The 18937-nt window shown below is 45.5% G+C and overlaps 1 protein-coding gene across 1 annotated transcript in view; it reads left to right on the forward strand.

The window, feature by feature from the left end:
* Window positions 1-7555: 7555 nt before the first annotated feature.
* The window catches only part of LOC120019198 (thrombospondin-1-like), a 21845-nt gene continuing 10463 nt past the window's right edge, over window positions 7556-18937 (forward strand). The window contains exons 1-13 of the mRNA XM_038962508.1: window positions 7556-7736; window positions 7926-8009; window positions 8258-8817; window positions 9108-9183; window positions 9823-9915; window positions 10403-10512; window positions 11108-11233; window positions 14012-14108; window positions 16866-17039; window positions 17327-17503; window positions 17818-17991; window positions 18367-18647; window positions 18902-18937. The exon at window positions 18902-18937 is cut by the window's right edge and continues 183 nt beyond it. Of these exons, the coding sequence (XP_038818436.1) occupies window positions 7946-8009; window positions 8258-8817; window positions 9108-9183; window positions 9823-9915; window positions 10403-10512; window positions 11108-11233; window positions 14012-14108; window positions 16866-17039; window positions 17327-17503; window positions 17818-17991; window positions 18367-18647; window positions 18902-18937 (1968 nt within the window). The 5' untranslated portion in view covers window positions 7556-7736; window positions 7926-7945. The remainder of the gene's footprint in view (window positions 7737-7925; window positions 8010-8257; window positions 8818-9107; window positions 9184-9822; window positions 9916-10402; window positions 10513-11107; window positions 11234-14011; window positions 14109-16865; window positions 17040-17326; window positions 17504-17817; window positions 17992-18366; window positions 18648-18901) is intronic.

Consider the following 18937-nt stretch of genomic DNA (forward strand, 5'->3'; position numbering starts at 1 on the left):
GGAACAATTACCTCATTGTGGAACAATTTCCTCAATGTGGAACAAATACCTCAATGTGGAACAATTATCTCATTGTGAAACAATTACCTCAATGTGGAACAATTACCTCAATGTGGAACAATTACCTCAATGTGGAACAATTACCTCAATGCGGAACAATTACCTCAATGTGGAACAATTACCTCAATGTGGAACAATTACCTCAATGTGGAACAATTACCTCATTATGGAACAATTACCTCAATGCAGAACAATTACCTCAATGCGGAACAATTACCTCAATGTGGAACAATTACCTCAATGTGGAACAATTACCTCAATGTGGAACAATTACCTCAATGTGGAACAATTACCTCAATGTGGAACAATTACCTCAACGTGGAACAATTACCTCAATGTGGAACAATTACCTCAATGTAGAACAAATTCATTAGAGCTCACACTACCACTGTTCTTTACATCATTAGACCTGATGTAGATAATCAGACTAGAGACAGCAGGAGGAAAAGTAGTTTTTGAGCGAATTGTACAAATGATTCAATTACAATGTTTCACCTTGTCCTGGCTGTATCAGTGTGATCTATGTTTGCTTCTCTGACAGGTGGCGGGACTCTTAGGAAAAAAGTGTTCTTCATTTGTCCCCATAGGAGAACCCTTTTAGTTACAGGTAGAACCCTTTGGTGGTGAAAAAGGTTCTACTTCAAACCTTTTAGTGGTGAAAGGATTCCAAAGAGAACCTTCAACCTTCTATTAACGAAAGGGTTCCACTTGGAACTAAAAATAGTTGTTTTCATAGGCTTCTCCTATGGGGACAATTGAATAACCCTTTATCGTCCCAGGTAGCAGCCACTGCCTGACAGACAGCTAACAGCTAACGTCCCATCTCTCGCTCTGTCCCACTCTTTCTCTAGCTTTCTCTCTCCCCCTCTCTGTCCCTCCTCCCCCCCCCCCCCCCCCTCCTCATTCCCAGTTAGTCAAAACACTGTCTGTAGGAGAAATTGTTACCTAGCACTCTGTCTCTCTCTGTTTAATAATTTATTTCTGGATATACAAAGGGATATTATTTGATGTTGGCAAAGAGAAGAGATGAAGAGAGAGCGGCAGCGGCAGTAGGGACAGAAGAAGAAGTCCAGGTCCAGCAGAACAGGCACACTGCTGGGATAGTCATCACCATTTCACCACTAACTCCAGATCTCCAGATGACTATGGGAATCTTTTATACGAGTTATATTAAGAATCAAAAATAAAAGCCACATTCTCCTGCTGGTATTTTTGATAGCTGAGCTGGACGTTGGATCAAAACATGACTTCAGCCAAGACTTTAGGGAGAAGTCTGGTGAAGGAGAGCAAGTGAGGATGCCACACACAGACACAGCACGCACACAAACGCACACACACACACACACACACACACACACACACACACACACACACACACACACACACACACACACACACACACACACACACACACACACACACACACACACACACTCCAGCAGCATCCTCTTGCTGTATCGCCTTGCTGTATCGCCTTGCTGTATCCCTTTGCTGTGTCCAATTGCTGTATCCCCTTGCTGTATCCCCTTATTGTATCACCTTGCTGTATTCCCTTGCTGTATCGCCTTGCTGTATCCCCTTGCTGTATCCCCTTGCTGTATCCCCTTGCTGTATCGCCTTGCTGTATCGCCTTGCTGTATCCCCTTGCTGTATCGCCTTGCTGTATCCCCTTGCTGTATCACCTTGCTGTATCGCCTTGCTGTATCGCCTTGCTGTATCCCCTTGCTGTATCCCCTTGCTGTATCCCCTTGCTGTATCCCCTTGCTGTATCGTCTTGCTGTATCGCCTTGCAGTATTCCCTTGCTGTATCATCTTGCTGTATAGTCTTGCTGTATCCCCTTGTTTTATCGTCTTGCTGTATCCCCTTGTTTTATCGTCTTGCTGTATAGTCTTGCTGTATCCACTTGCTGTATCCCCTTGCTGTATCGTCTTGCTGTTTTGCCTTGCTGTATCCCCTTGTTTTATCGTCTTGCTGTATCCCCTTGCTATATCCCCTTGCTGTATCCCCTTGCTGTATCGCCTTGCTGTATCGCCTTGCAGTATTCCCTTGCTGTATCCCCTTGCTGTATCCCCTTGCTGTATCCCCTTGCTGTATCGCCTTGCTGTATCGTCTTGCTGTATCGCCTTGTTGTATCACCTTGCTGTATCGCCTTGCTGTATCGCCTTGCAGTATTCCCTTGCTGTATCCCCTTGCTGTATCGCCTTGCTGTATCGCCTTGTTGTATCACCTTGTTGTATCACCTTGCTGTATCCCCTTGCTGTATCGCCTTGCTGTATAGTCTTGCTGTATCCACTTGCTGTATCGCCTTGCTGTATCGCCTTGCTGTATCCCCTTGTTGTATCACCTTGTTGTATCGCCTTGTTGTATCACCTTGCTGTATCCCCTTGCTGTATCACCTTGTTTTATCGTCTTGCTGTATCCACTTGCTGTATCCCCTTGCTGTATCGCCTTGCTGTATCATCTTGCTGTATCGCCTTGTTGTATCGCCTTGTTGTATCACCTTGCTGTATCCCCTTGCTGTATCGCCTTGCTGTATCGCCTTGCTGTATCCCCTTGTTGTATCACCTTGTTGTATCACCTTGCTGTATCGCCTTGCTGTATCGCCTTGCTGTATCCCCTTGCTGTATCGCCTTACTGTATCCCCTTGCTGTATCGCCTTGTTGTATCGCCTTGCTGTATCCCCTTGCTGTATCGCCTTGCTGTATCCCCTTGCTGTATCGCCTTGCTGTATCCCCTTGCTGTATCCCCTTGCTGTATCGCCTTGCTGTATCCCCTTGCTGTATCCCCTTGCTGTATCGCCTTGTTGTATCGCCTTGCTGTATCCCCTTGCTGTATCGCCTTGCTGTATCGCCTTGCAGTATTCCCTTGCTGTATCCCCTTGCTGTATCGCCTTGCTGTATCCCCTTGCTGTATCCCCTTGCTGTATCGCCTTGTTGTATCGCCTTGCTGTATCCCCTTGCTGTATCGCCTTGCTGTATCGCCTTGCAGTATTCCCTTGCTGTATCCCCTTGCTGTATCGCCTTGCTGTATCCCCTTGCTGTATCCCCTTGCTGTATCGCCTTGCTGTATCCCCTTGCTGTATCCCCTTGCTGTATCGCCTTGCTGTATCGCCTTGCAGTATTCCCTTGCTGTATCCCCTTGCTGTATCCCCTTGCTGTATCCCCTTGCTGTATCGTCTTGCTGTATCGTCTTGCTGTATCCCCTTGCTGTATCGCCTTGCTGTATCCCCTTGCTGTATCGCCTTGCTGTATCCCCTTGCTGTATCGCCTTGCTGTATCGCCTTGCTGTATCGCCTTGCTGTATCCCCTTGCTGTATCCCCTTGCTGTATCGCCTTGTTGTATCACCTTGTTGTATCACCTTGCTGTATCTCCTTGCTTTATCGCCTTGCTGTATCCCCTTGCTGTATCCCCTTGCTGTATCCCCTTGTTGTGTCCCCTTGCTGTATCCCCTTGCTGTATCCCCTTGCTGTATCCCCTTGCTGTATCCCCTTGCTGTATCGCCTTGCTGTATCGCCTTGTTGTATCCCCTTGCTGTATCGCCTTGCTGTATCCCCTTGCTGTATCCCCTTGCTGTATCGCCTTGCTGTATCCCCTTGCTGTATCGCCTTGCTGTATCCCCTTGCTGTATCCCCTTGCTGTATCCCCTTGCTGTATCGCCTTGCTGTATCGCCTTGCTGTATCGTCTTCCTGTTTTGCCTTGCTGTATCCCCTTGCTGTATCGTCTTGCTGTTTTGCCTTGCTGTATCCCCTTGTTTTATCGTCTTGCTGTATCCCCTTGTTTTATCGTCTTGCTGTATCCCCTTGCTGTATCCCCTTGCTGTATCGCCTTGCTGTATCGTCTTGCTGTTTCCCCTTGCTGTATCCCCTTGTTGTATCGCCTTGCTGTATCGTCTTGCTGTATCCCCATGCTGTATCGCCTTGCTGTTTTGCCTTGCTGTATCCCCTTGTTTTATCGTCTTGCTGTATCCCCTTGTTTTATCGTCTTGCTGAATCGTCTTGCTGTATCGCCTTGCTGTATCCCGCTGCTGTATCCCGCTGCTGTATCGTCTTGCTCTAGGGCCTTGCTGTATCCCCTTGCTGTATCCCCTTGCTGTATCGCCATGCTGTATCCCCTTGCTGTATCGCCATGCTGTATCCCGCTGCTGTATCCCGCTGCTGTATCGTCTTGCTATAGGGCCTTGCTGTATCGTCTTGCTGTATCCCCTTGCTGTATCCCGCTGCTGTATCGTCTTGCTGTATTGCCTTGCTGTATCCCGCTGCTGTATCGTCTTGCTCTAGGGCCTTGCTGTATCCCCTTGCTGTATCGCCATGCTGTATCGTCTTGCTGTATCCCCATGCTGTATCGTCTTGCTGTATCCCCTTGCTGTATCGTCTTGCTGTATCGTCTTGCTGTATCGCCTTGCTGTATCGCCTTGCTGTATCCACTTGCTCTATCCCCTTGCTTTATCCCCTTGCTGTATCGTCTTGCTGTATCGCCTTGCTCTAGGGCCTTGCTGTATCCCCTTGCTGTATCGCCTTGCTGTATCGTCTTGCTGTATCTCCATGCTGTATCACCTTGCTCTATCCACTTGCTCTATCCCCTTGCTTTATCCCCTTGCTGTATCGTCTTGCTGAATCGTCTTGCTGTATCGTCTTGCTGTGTCCCCTTGCTGTATCCCCTTGCTGTATCGCCTTGCTGTATCCCCTTGCTGTATCGCCATGCTGTATCGCCTTGCTGTATCCCGCTGCTGTATCGTCTTGCTGTATCCCGCTGCTGTATCGTATTGCTGTATCGTCTTGCTGTATCGTCTTGCTCGAGGGCCTTGCTGTATCCCCTTGCTGTATCGTCTTGCTCGAGGGCCTTGCTGTATCCCCTTGCTGTATCCCGCTGCTGTATCGTATTGCTGTATCGCCTTGCTGTATCGTCTTGCTGTATCGTCTTGCTGTATCTCCTTGCTCTAGGGCCTTGCTGTATCCCCTTGCTGTATCGCCTTGCTGTATGGTCTTGCTGTATCCCATTGCTGTATCGCCTTGCTCTATCGCCTTGCTGTATCCCCTTGCTGTATTGCCTTGCAGTATCCCCATGCTGTATCGTCTTGCTGTATCCCCATGCTGTATCGCCTTGCTCTATCCACTTGCTATATCCCCTTGCTGTATCTCCTTGCTGTATCCCCTTGCTGTATCTCCTTGCTGTATCCTCTTGCTGTATCCTCTTGCTGTATCCTCTTGCTGTATCGTCTTGCTGTATCGTCTTGCTGTATCGTCTTGCTGTATTGTCTTGCTGTATCGTCTTGTATGTATCGTCTTGCTGTATCGTCTTGTATGTATCGTCTTGCTGTGACTGTGAAACTCCCAGGGGTATGATGTCTGCTGAACTTCATGTTAGACAGAGATCCTCCTCCCATCAAATGTTTATACTATAGTACCTTCCTACTGACCACATCATCTGTCTGACCCAGACCTTCCTACCGACCACACCCTCTGTCTGACCCAGACCTTCCTACCAACCACATCATCTGTCTGACCCAGACCTTCCTACTGACCACACCATCTGTCTGGCCCAGACCATCCTTCTGACCACACCATCTGTCTGACCCAGACCTTCCTACCAACCACATCATCTGTCTGAACCAGCCCTTCCTACCAACCACATGATCTATCTGACCCAGACCTTCCTACCAACCACATCATCTTTCTGACCCAGATGTGTCATAGTCAATGATAATTCATAACGGCATCAATACCCAGACACATACATCATGTCCTTATTGGTGAACCAGTGGTCTATACTTTCAGAGAATGTTTAGGAGTTTAATGGCATGAACTGCATTGATTACAGAGTACTCACCAATGTCTGCTGCAACAAAACTATACTGCCCTACAAAGGCATAACGCAGTAACTACGTCCTTTTCTTTACAGCAAAATTTGACTTCAAAGTATTTTTCTATCAAGACAGACTGCAATTTCTGATACTCCATTATATATTTGGATCAACTGGCTTGTTCTTGTGTCAGGAAACTAAATCCCACATTAATCAGATAATGTACCTGGCCATTACAACAGATCAAAGATTTTTTTTTACCAAATTCGTAGTTATTGCTTTTTGCCTTTGTAGGGCAGTATAGTTGTCTCATTATTTGCCGTATAAAAAAATGGACCCAGAACCACAGAACATCCACAAATGCATTTAGGCCGTAGGTCACATGCAGTTTTGGGGAAGCTACTCTGAAAAAAATTGATTACCAAGCTACCAATTACTTTACACTGGAAGAAATGAAGATACACCAAAACTACCCTCAAGGAAAATATAGTTTACCGAACTAAAGCTACTTTGAATAAGTAGTTATAAATGATCATATGTACATCTGAAATGCCAATGATCACAAATTGCTAGAAAACACGTCACTTTGGGCTCATATGTTAATATAATGTGTAATTTAGCTTATTAAACAACAAAAAATATATTTCAAGGGAGAATTAGGCCTGTCTGATGCCGAAAAAGTAATTAATCGCATTTTTGTTTTTGCATAAAAAGTAGTGTGTAGTTCCAGTAGTTAGCTATACCCCTACATGGCAGAAAAGTCATTAAATACTGATAACACTACCTAGATTTGAATTTAGTTCAACTACCACCAAGCTACTGTAAAATGTAGTTTAATTACTAGTTGAACTACATATAGTTCACTACACCCCAACACTGGTCACATGGAATATGATTGTAATATATGAATTGGTAAAAATTGGCGCCATCTTAAAATAACCTCATATACGTGCATTCAATTCGTATTTAAACGGTAATAGTACAGCACATCTGTGTGTGTGGATTGAATCGCAAATCCAGGCGTTCTCTCATTCATATAATTGCAGCGCAGGCCTCGGCGCCTCTTTAGTGAACTCACAACGGCTTCTAGCGGACAAACTTGGAACAGCAGCAGGGAATAAAAAAAAAAAAGCCCAATTGACTGACTGAGCATCCTCTCACAAATTCCTGAAGCGCAGTCTGGTAAAAAAATAAGACCATATTTTCGCTACAGGAATTGATTCGCATTTCCATATTAATCCAACTTTCCCCATAAGAAAATAACACTGATAATCAGTTACCTATTTTGGTGAGACCACTATTGATAAGCAAGTGTAAGAATTAAGCATAAACTTAATCAAACATGAGCAAAAAGGTTTAAAGATAGAGAAGATGATTTATTTTTATTTTTCACGAGAACATTTCAGACTGGTGAGTAAACCAATAACCGGAAATGATGGTCTAATAAAGGTATGGATTCGGGCATGGAATTCGGCCTCTGGAATGTGGCGCGTTTTTTTCTCCCCTCTCCCCTTGTGCGCTTCTGTATGGGACTCAGTGCGCTCCAGCGGCTCTACTTGCTGTGAGGTAAGACCATAAGCTCAGCCCTTTTTCCTTCCACCATCTGATTGGGCGAGACGCGTTCTTAGGAATGTCATGAAACTATTTAAATAGTACTTTGTCCCCCTGGCTTACAGTTAGGTTCTTAGCGTCAGATACCAGAGAGAAGATTTGCCGTTCAATTAAAGCAACACAAGAAACGGTCTTTCTGCATCTTATATCGGACTCCTTTCCATTAAAAATTAACAAGAAATTGTTTTTATCTTGTGGATTATTATTGGATTTCCATTTCTATTTGGATTTGACTGTTTCTCTCTGCTGTTTTCATTCAACAGGTGGGTTAACAATATTTCGATTTTCTTTCAACGAATCCAACCTATATCAAGACATATTTTTCAAATATTGTCTTATTATAGTAAATAATAATATGCGTTAGGATTATTGTTTATTATTATATTTAAATGTTATGTGTAAATATGAACAATTTGTGAAAAGTGGTTGACTTTATTTGCTGTTTTTCATAGGGCAAAAACAGAGTTTCACCATGAAGTTGACAGGAATATTTCTGCTGTTGATGCTTTGGACCTGCGAGAGCGTACGAGTTGCAGGTGAGATGCCTGATACTGTATGTTTGTCTAGAATCAACGGAGCTTCTATCGCTTCAACTTAAAACTCCATGAACTTAAAACTTAAAAAATATATAGATATATTATTCCCTTAATTTATTGATTTGCATTGGACATGGATTAACATAGAGATAACTTTAGAGTTCATTCCGCACAACAAAAATAATCAATTCCAAAGACATGCAGATAAAGACTAATTGCTCCCACTCATTCCCACGTCCCTCCCACAGAGAACCGAGACGACAATAGCGTGTACGACCTGTTCGAGCTGGTCCAAGTCTCCAAGAAGAACCACGGAGTGACCCTAGTGAAGGGCGACGACCCATACAGTCCCGCCTACAAGATCCTCAACCCGGACCTGATCCCCGAGCTCCCCGAGAGTTCCTTCAGGGACCTCATCGATTCCATCCATGCCGAGAGGGGCTTCCTCCTCCTGCTTAACTTCAAGCAGTTTAAGCGGACCAGGGGCTCCCTCTTGACCGTGGAGAAGCGGGACGGATCAGGAGCCGTGTTCGAGATAGTCTCGAATGGAAAAGCGAACACCCTGGATGTGGTTTTCTCCACCGTTAATAAGCAACAGGTGGTCTCGATAGAAGATGTGGACTTGGCGACGGGCCACTGGAAGAATATTACGCTGTTCGTGCAGGAGGACCGCGCGCAGCTGTATGTTGGCTGTGAGGAGGTGAACACGGCTGAATTGGACGCTCCCATCCAGAGCATCCTCACTCAGGAGACTCCCGCCACAGCGCGCCTCAGGATCGGGAAGGGAGCGGTGAAGGACCGGTTCATGGTAAGTGGAGCGCGCAGAGCACATGACGCATGGCATTACGCATAATGGATACAGATCATATAAGTAATCGAGTTGTTTTAGATGTTAGTAAGTGTTGAATTTGGTATTGTGTGACACTTAAATTCGTAAAAAATGATGTGCATAAAACCTATAGACCCATGCATAAAAGTTATACGGTACACTATATTGGAAACCCTTGTAAATTATCCAAAAAGTCCAATATTTGTTGCGTAAATGTCGAATGACAGTGACTGCAATATTAGAGCTAAAATGACCATTGAATCTTGCAGGGGGTGCTCCAAAACGTGCGCTTTGTTTTTGGAACCACTTTGGACGCGATTCTGCGCAACAAGGGATGCCAAAACTGTAAGTAGCCTAATCATGAACAGAAAGCATATTTGCGTGTTTATACATGCATCACTGGTTGTTATTCTAAAGCCACCAAGCCTTCTATAAGACATGTGCATGACTGTTTAAGAGCCTAGTTAACTGTCATGTGAAAGTTGCTAACAAAGTCACGTTTATGTTGCCATGGGAAAGCTGAAGTTTACAAGCACTTCAATGGATCCTCAGGGCTGGGCACATTAACTCATTAACTTCATTGTGATCCAAGATAGTATGAGGCTGTAATGTTCTGTAATAGCCTGAGTGTAATTACATGTCATCCACCCTTATATCACCAATGAGCCCTGGGGACAGTGTGTCTGTTGTGGTCTGCTGTGGTCTAGTGGGGATTGCCATTACAGTGTACAGTGCTCTAAACAGTCTCTCTTTTGGTTTCTCCCTTCCTCCCTCTCCCTCCCACCGTACTCTGTCTCACTCCTTTTCCCCTGTCTCCCTCCCTCCCCCCTCGCTTCCTCTCTTTCCACTCTCCCTCCCTCTCCCCTCTCCCATCTATCCCCTCCCTCTCCTTTCCCCTCCCTCCCTCTCCCTCCCTTTCTCTCTCTTTTGCTCTCTCTCTCTCTCCCTCCCTCCTTCTCCCCCTCATCTCCCTCCCTCCCTCAGCTGTTCAGACTGATGAGATCGTCCTTATCGACGACACCATCAATGGGTCCAGCCCTGCCATTAGGACGGACTACACTGGCCACAAAACTAAAGGTAAACACAACTGCTGCTGCTTATTATTATAAACCCTGTTAAACTCTCCCGAAAAGGGTTCCATATACAGAATAGAACAGAACAGCATAGAATAGAATATAACAGCATAGAATAGAACAGCATAGAATAGAACAGCATATAATCGAACAGCATAGAATAGAATAGAACAGCATAGAATAGAACAGCAAATAATATAATAAAACAACATAGAATAGAATAAAACAGCATAAAATAGAATAGAATAGAACAGCATAAAATAGAATAGAACAGCATAGAATAGAACAGTATAGAGTAGAACAGCATAGAACAGAATAGAAGCATAGAAGTATTAGAAGAAAGTAAAAGGATTCTATTCTATTCTACTGTCAACAGTTGTCTCTAGCTGTAGGGAGTTGAACATTAGTCTGGAAGCCTTCATGTACATTGATAGTGAAACTGTATTTCCCATAGAATTCATATATCTCCATGGTGTTTTCCCTCCCTCCAGACCTGCAGATGATCTGTGGGTTCTCCTGTGAGGACCTGGCTGGCATGTTCAAGGAGCTGAGGGGGTTGGGAGTGGTGGTGAAGGAGCTGTCTAACGAGCTGCGCAAAGTGGTGAGGAAACACACCTGACTCCTGGAGCCAGACTCCTGTCTGTCTGTCTGTGTCTGTCTGTCTGTCTGTCTGTCTGTCTGTCTGTCTGTCTGTCTGTCTGTCTGTCTGTCTGTCTGTCTGTCTGTCTGTCTGTCTGTCTGTCTGTCTGTGTCTGTCTGTCTGTCTGTCTGTCTGTCTGTCTGTCTGTCTGTCTGTCTGTCTGTCTGTCTGTCTGTCTGTCTGTCTGTCTGTCTGTCTGTCTGTCTGTCTGTCTATGGCATGATACTCTGCAACAAACTGTTTGTCAGTCACTGCATGTGGGCCTTTCTTAGCATACTGGTCTACCAGCACCAACTCTGGCTAGTCTGTCAAACTGCATGTTAGTTCATTAATTAAATCAAATGAGGTATGCTTTTCTAACTCGCTTTCATTTGAAAGGCTTCTTAATGCTAAACCAGTGTGAGGTGGGGACAATAATTCTCAAACACCTGAATCTCTTTTTTAAGCCACTTGGGCTTTTGAGAACTGAAGAGTGAAACAGTGTGTGAATTTGAAACCCTTTCTCATCCAGTATTCATATCGGAGTGTATGCTTCCTTCCTTCCTGTCTCCTTCAGACGGATGAGAACACGTTTTTGATGAACAGAGTTGGGATCCACAGTGGAGTCTGTCTGCACAACGGCATCGTCCACAAGAACAAGGCCGAGTGGACCGTCGACGACTGTACCGAGTGCACTTGTCAAGTAAGGGCCAAAGTCGAGAGAGTTTGTGTGGATGGGGAGGGTAGTGGAATAGTGTGTGTGTGTGTTTTTATATGTGTGTTTATGTGTGTGTGTGTGTGTGTGTGTGTGTGTGTGTGTGTGTGTGTGTGTGTGTGTGTGTGTGTGTGTGTGTGTGTGTGTGTGTGTGTGGGGGTGTGGGTGTGGGTGTGGGTGTGGGTGTGGGTGTGGGTGTGGGTGTGGGTGTGGGTGTGTGCACCTACTTTTGGACTCTCAGACAGGCACTTGCAAACACATACTCATCCCCACTCAGCAAGCGCCCGCTCGCTACTCAAGACCTGTCTGTCATCTGGACAGTAATTGGGTTGGAGGAAGAGGCTGGCATCAAGCCAACAAGCCAACAGTGGGTGCTGTAGTGAAGTGACCATGCATGGCCCACCACTCTAGTGAACAGACAGAGCCTGAACAGGCCCCATATAGGCCCTGGTCAAAAGTAGTGCACCATATAAAGAATAGGGTACCTTCTCAGCTCTTCTCAGCAGCTCTTCATCTCTAATTACCTCCTCAGCTCTTCTCAGCAGCTCCTCATCTCTAATTACCTCTCAGCTCTTCTCAGCAGCTCCTCGTCTCTAATTACCTCTCAGCTCTTCTCAGCAGCCCCTCATCTCTAATTACCTCTCAGCTCTTCTCAGCAGCTCCTCATCTCTAATTACCTCTCAGCTCTTCTCAGCAGCTCCTCCTCTCTAATTACCTCTCAGCTCTTCTCAGCAGCTCCTCCTCTCTAATTACCTCTCAGCTCTTCTCAGCAGCTCCTCGTCTCTAATTACCTCTCAGCTCTTCTCAGCAGCTCCTCATCTCTAATTACCTCTCAGCTCTTCTCAGCAGCTCCTCATCTCTAATTACCTCTCAGCTCTTCTCAGCAGCTCCTCATCTATAATTACCTCCTCAGCTCTTCTCAGCAGCTCCTCATCTCTAATTACCTCTCAGCTCTTCTCAGCAGCTCCTCCTCTCTAATTACCTCTCAGCTCTTCTCAGCAGCTCCTCGTCTCTAATTACCTCTCAGCTCTTCTCAGCAGCTCCTCATCTCTAATTACCTCCTCAGCTCTTCTCAGCAGCTCCTCATCTCTAATTACCTCTCAGCTCTTCTCAGCAGCTCCTCGTCTCTAATTACCTCTCAGCTCTTCTCAGCAGCTCCTCATCTCTAATTACCTCTCAGCTCTTCTCAGCAGCTCCTCATCTCTAATTACCTCCTCAGCTCTTCTCAGCAGCTCCTCATCTCTAATTACCTCTCAGCTCTTCTCAGCAGCTCCTCATCTCTAATTACCTCTCAGCTCTTCTCAGCAGCTCCTCATCTCTAATTACCTCTCAGCTCTTCTCAGCAGCGCCTCATCTCTAATTACCTCCTCAGCTCTTCTCAGCAGCTCCTCATCTCTAATTACCTCTCAGCTCTTCTCAGCAGCTCCTCATCTCTAATTACCTCTCAGCTCTTCTCAGCAGCTCCTCCTCTCTAATTACCTCCCAGCTCTTCTCAGCAGCTCCTCATCTCTAATTACCTCCTCAGCTCTTCTCAGCAGCTCCTCATCTCTAATTACCTCTCAGCTCTTCTCAGCAGCTCCTCATCTCTAATTACCTCTCAGCTCTTCTCAGCAGCTCCTCATCTCTAATTACCTCTCAGCTCTTCTCAGCAGCTCCTCATCTCTAATTACCTCTCAGCTCTTCTCAGCAGCTCCTCATCTCTAATTACCTCTCAGCTCTTCTCAGCAGCTCCTCATCTCTAATTACCTCTCAGCTCTTCTCAGCAGCTCCTCATCTCTAATTACCTCTCAGCTCTTCTCAGCAGCTCCTCATCTCTAATTACCTCTCAGCTCTTCTCAGCAGCTCCTCATCTCTAATTACCTCCTCAGCTCTTCTCAGCAGCTCCTCATCTCTAATTACCTCTCAGCTCTTCTCAGCAGCTCCTCATCTCTAATTACCTCTCAGCTCTTCTCAGCAGCTCCTCCTCTCTAATTACCTCCCAGCTCTTCTCAGCAGCTCCTCATCTCTAATTACCTCTCAGCTCTTCTCAGCAGCTCCTCATCTCTAATTACCTCTCAGCTCTTCTCAGCAGCTCCTCATCTCTAATTACCTCTCAGCTCTTCTCAGCAGCTCCTCCTCTCTAATTACCTCCCAGCTCTTCTCAGCAGCTCCTCCTCTCTAATTACCTCTCAGCTCTTCTCAGCAGCTCCTCCTCTCTAATTACCTCCCAGCTCTTCTCAGCAGCTCATCATCTCTAATTACCTCTCAGCTCTTCTCAGCAGCTCCTTGTCTTTAATTAACAACATAATTAAAACAGAGCTTCAGCTCAGACAAGTGGCCCACAGACAGGAAGACACAGAGAGCTACTGTATTCAATAAAAACTGCTGGGGGGAAATCTGCTCTGCCAGCAGTATCACCTCTCTGCTCGTAATCCCCTTGGCTCTTGGGCTCTCTTGATCTGTGAATCAACTGGCCAGGATGTTAGTATGCTTCATTAGACAGAGAGATTGAACGTTTTGTCCATCAAGGCAAACTAATGCCCTGCTTTTGGTAGATAGATTTTTGTTGTTGTTTGGTCGTCAGTGCCCAGTTCAACCCTCTACCGACTGTTTGGCCGTAATTCTACTACCCTGACCCAGTGGGCAGGTGCTGGTTGGTCCACAGGGGTCTCTGGTCTCTTCTCATTGTACTGACCCAAGTTGGTCCAGGTGCAGAAAATGGGGAACTTACTGTATGTCATTAACGTCCTGATTCCTTACGATTCTTTGTCTCCGCCCCTTTTGTAGAACTCTGCCACCGTGTGCCGTAAGATCTCCTGCCCCCTGATCCCTTGTGCCAACGCAACCGTGCCCGATGGAGAGTGCTGCCCGCGCTGTGGAACACGTGAGTTCCAACCCTAGAATTACAACGATTGGTTCTGATTCTATGGTTCTATTTGTGTGGTTCCAACTCCATACAAGAAGTAACATACAAACAAAGGTTCACCTCACGTTCAAGGAAGTCTATATACAGTATTACGAACCAGAGGTTTATTTATTCTAAAGCCATTAATAGCCTGAGTTGTCCTTTAATGTCTTTAAGACAAACGGGTCATTTAAACGGCACTCCATATACTGCCATCTACTCGGATTCTATTTGCCAAATAAAGTATGAAGCCACCAACCATTTTCTCGGTGTAAAAGTTTCTATTCAAGAAAAACAAATTCATTTTAAGTCTCCTAGCTTGTTAAAACCTCTCTAGGGTACGTGGGACGGTAGCGGCGTCCCACCTCGTCAACAGCCAGTGAAACTGCAGGGCGCCAAATTCAAAACAACAGAAATCCCATAATTAAAATTCCGCAAACAAACATGTATTTTACACCATTTTAAAGATACACTTGTTGTAAATCCAGCCACAGTGTCCGATTTCAAAAAGGCTTTTCGACGAAAGCAAACCAAACGATTATGTTAGGTCAGAGCCAAGTCACAGAAAAACACAGCCATTTTTCCAGCCAAAGAGAGGAGTCACAAAAAGCAGAAATATAGATAAAATTAATCACTAACCTTTGATGATCTTCCTCAGATGACACTCATAGGACTTCATGTTACACAATACATGTATGTTTTGTTCGGTAAAGTTCATATTTATATCCAAAAATCTGAGTTTACATTGGTGCGTTATGTTCAGTAGTTCCAAAACATCTGGTGATTTTGCAGAGAGCCACATCAATTTACAGAAATACTCATAATCAACATTGATAAAAGATACAACTGTTATGCATGGAATTTTAGATCCACTTCTCCTTAACGCAACTGCTGTGTCAGATTTAAAAAAAACTTTACGGAAAAAGCAAACCATGCAATAATCTGAGTATGGCGCTCAGACGACAAATCAAGCCAAACAGATATCCGTCATGTTGGAGTCAACAGAAGTCAGAAATACCATTATAAATATTCACTTACCTTTGATGATCTTCATCAGAATGCACTCCCAGGAATCCCAGTTCCAGAATAAATGTTTGATTTGTTCGATAAAGTCCATCATTTATGTCCAAATAGCTCCTTTTTGTTCGTGCGTTTAGCCCAGTAATCAAAATTCATGAGGAGCAGACGAAATGTCAAAAAGTTCCGTTACAGTCCATAGAAACATGTCAAACGAAGTATAGAATCAATCTTTAGGATGTTTTTAACATCAATCTTCAATAATGTTCCAACCAGAGAATTCCTTTGTCTGTAGAAATGTAATGGAACGCAAGCTAACTATCACGTGAACGCGCATGGTCAGCTCGTGGCACTCTGGGAGAGACCTTACTCAATCCCCTCTCATTCGCCCCCACTTCACAGTAGAAGCATCAAACAAGGTTCTAAAGACTGTTGACATCTAGTGGAAGCCTTAGGAAGTGCAATATGACCCCATTTCCACTGTATCTTGGATAAGCAAAGAGTTGAAAAACTACAAACCTCAGATTTCCCACTTCCTGGTTGGATTTTTCTCAGGTTTTTGCCTGCCATATGAGTTCTGTTATACTCACAGATATCATTCAAACAGTTTTAGAAACTTCAGAGTGTTTTCTATCCACATCTACTAATAATATGCATATCCTAGCATCTGGGCCTGAGTAGCAGGCAGTTTACTCTGGGCACGCTTTTCATCCGGACGTGAAAATACTGCCCCCTACCCCAAAGAAGTTAATGTATGAAAAGGCTGTTATGTGTCAGAACACTGTATAGAGGACTGGTCCAAATTCTTCCTGACCGTTGTGCAGGTCTGATCAGCAACTACAGAAAACGTTTGATTGAGATTATTGCTGCCAAAGGAGGGTCAACCAGTTATTAAATCCAAGGGTTAACATACTTTTCCCACCATGCACAGTGAATGTTTACCCGGTGTGTTTAATAAAGACACGAAAACATCCATCCAAAACATCTTTAATCTTCAGCTTGTAATGGCTATAATTGGGCCAAATTGGTTTAAGTGGGATGGAAAATTTCTCTGTTTACCAAATCCATCCTAGACACAAGAACATTTGACATTTTCCACATACCTAAGAGGGCTGGGCCGCAGTGGCCCCTAAAACCTAAAGAAAGGCAGAAAACCACACTCATCAGTACCTTGGCCAACGTTATGACATGGTCCCTGGTTTCCTCTTTAAAAGTAACAGCAGTCAATGGGGGATCACTGTGCATTCAGTAGGCTTCTTAGGCGGACTTTCCCATTTTTACCGACTTCCCTTTGGCCTCTCTAACTCCTGAACTCCCAGGGGAGGCCGTCTCTTTAACTCTACCAACACACAGGCACACACACACACACACGGACACACACAGGCACACACAAACACATACACTCATCCCAGGGCTAAATTGCGTACATTAGACCGGAGCTCTAAGAACTTTAAGAGCTTTCAACCCTCATTTACTGCGAAGGGTGGGGTGGGGGGGCTTGTGGGGTGGGGGGTGGGCTTGTGGTCTCTGCAGTCCAATAGCTCTCTCATTGTCTCCCTCTCTCCCCCTCCCTCTCTCCCTCTCCTCTCTCCCTCCACTCCCTCTATCTCTCCCTCTCTTCCTCCCTTCCTCCTCTCCCTCCCTTCTCTCCCTCCTTCTCTCTCTCTCCCTCTCTTCCTCCCTTCCTCCTCTCTCTCCCTTCCCTCTCTCTCTCCATAGCGAGCGACTATGCGGAGGATGGATGGTCCCTGTGGTCTGAATGGACCCACTGTTCCGTGTCTTGTGGGCGGGGCATCCAGCAGAGAGGCCGCTCCTGCGACCGCATCAACAACAACTGCGAGGGAACCTCCGTCCAAACCAGGGACTGCTACCTTCAGGAGTGTGACAAACGCTGTGAGTTCACTGTTCTATACACATTCAAATCTACCAACCAAATCACATGCATCAATTGTCACACAGAAACTTGTATCACGTATTTTTTATCACCAACTTGTATTGATGGTGACAGAAACGATAGACCACATCTAAGCATTCAGCTGCAGATCAGCCAGTTGTGACTCCACAGAGCAACAATGCCATTTAACTTTAAACTTCTCTTAACCTGTTTTGATTTAACATTGACCCATAACCAAGCATCTCATTGACCCCTAACCCCTAACCTCTGCTCTGTGACCCTCCAGTCAAGCAGGACGGTGCATGGAGCCACTGGTCCCCCTGGTCTTCCTGCTCGGTCACCTGTGGGGCGGGTGTCATCACCCGTATCCGCCTCTGCAACTCCCCCACACCCCAGCTGGGAGGCAAGGACTGCCAAGGAGAGGGGAGACAGACTGAGAAGTGCACCAAGTCACCCTGCCCCAGTAAGTACCATTAGTCAAGGGTTTTAAGAACAAGACCTGGGTCACATGTCATTGTGATCATTTGACATTAGTCAAAGGCTTTTTCATGCACCTCACACCCTGAAATATTTGTAGTCAAATGAACATCCTCTTTCATGTGGTACCCTGTCATTTAGCCTCAATTGCAGTCTGTATTTGTTCCTTGTTTGGCAAGTCAACGACCAAGGAGTTGGCTATTGCAGAAACAAAGATGGCATTGCAAAATGCCCTACCATCATGAAGAGCACCACAGTCACACCTGTATTGAAACTTCTGTCTCTCTACTTCCCCTTCAGTCAACGGTAACTGGGGACCCTGGTCACTATGGGATACCTGCTCTGCCACCTGTGGGGGAGGAGCTCAGACACGTAAACGTCTCTGCAACGACCCCGCCCCTAAATATGGTGGTAAGGAGTGCCAGGGTGACTCCAAGGCTTCTCAGCAGTGCAACAAGAACGCCTGTCCCATCGGTGAGTAGCAGGACAATGGATGTGTCCGAAATGGCACCCTATTCCCTATATAGTGCACTACTTTTGACCAGGGCCTATAGGGTAGTAGTGCACTACTTTTGACCAGGGCTTATAGGGTAGTATTGCACTATATAGGGCATAGGGTGCCATTTCAGACGCATACAATGTTTCTTAAAACTTAAGTACTGTGAATGATTACACAAATGTTAGGTTTTAGACAGTTTTAAGGTAAAAATAACACTTTTAAAACTATTACTTTTAATGCTTTTAATGATTTTAGGGCTTATCAAACACTTTGTTTTACACGTATAACTTAATACTAGTACTTAAAGCAGTCAGTACACAGTACTTACAAGCTCATGTATCTCTCCTCAGATGGCTGTCTGTCCAACCCTTGCTTCCCTGGGACCAAGTGCACCAGCTTCCCTGATGGAACATGGAGGTGTGGAAAATGCCCCTCTGCTTACTCTGGTGACGGCATCAAGTGCAAGGACATTGACGAGTGCAAAGAGGTTCCTGACGCTTGCTTCGTGTTCAACGGAGTACACCGCTGTGAGAACACTGACCCTGGCTACAACTGTCTGCCCTGTCCCACACGCTACTCTGGACCTCAGCCCTTCGGCAGGGGAGTGGAGGAAGCCACCGCCAAGAAACAGGTTAGTACTGGTAAAGTGGACAACTGTTGTGATGATTGTCCTCTTAGACCGTAGCTCTGGTCTCAGCTGATTTAGAATTAGGAATTTAGAATTTAGAATTAGGAATTTACAAGATCATAGATTCCTTGAAAAAGCTATGCTTTTCTCTGTCCCGATCTAACTGCCAATTGTTGCCCTCTGTAAACAAAGGCAGGGAGGTTATCCACAATATTTCCTGGCTCATCTGATCAATTCTTCACTTCCTCCCCCTCCAGGTGTGTACACCACGTAACCCCTGCCTGGATGGGAGC

Source organism: Salvelinus namaycush, chromosome 24 (assembly GCF_016432855.1).
Source record: "Salvelinus namaycush isolate Seneca chromosome 24, SaNama_1.0, whole genome shotgun sequence".
NCBI lineage: Eukaryota > Metazoa > Chordata > Actinopteri > Salmoniformes > Salmonidae > Salvelinus > Salvelinus namaycush.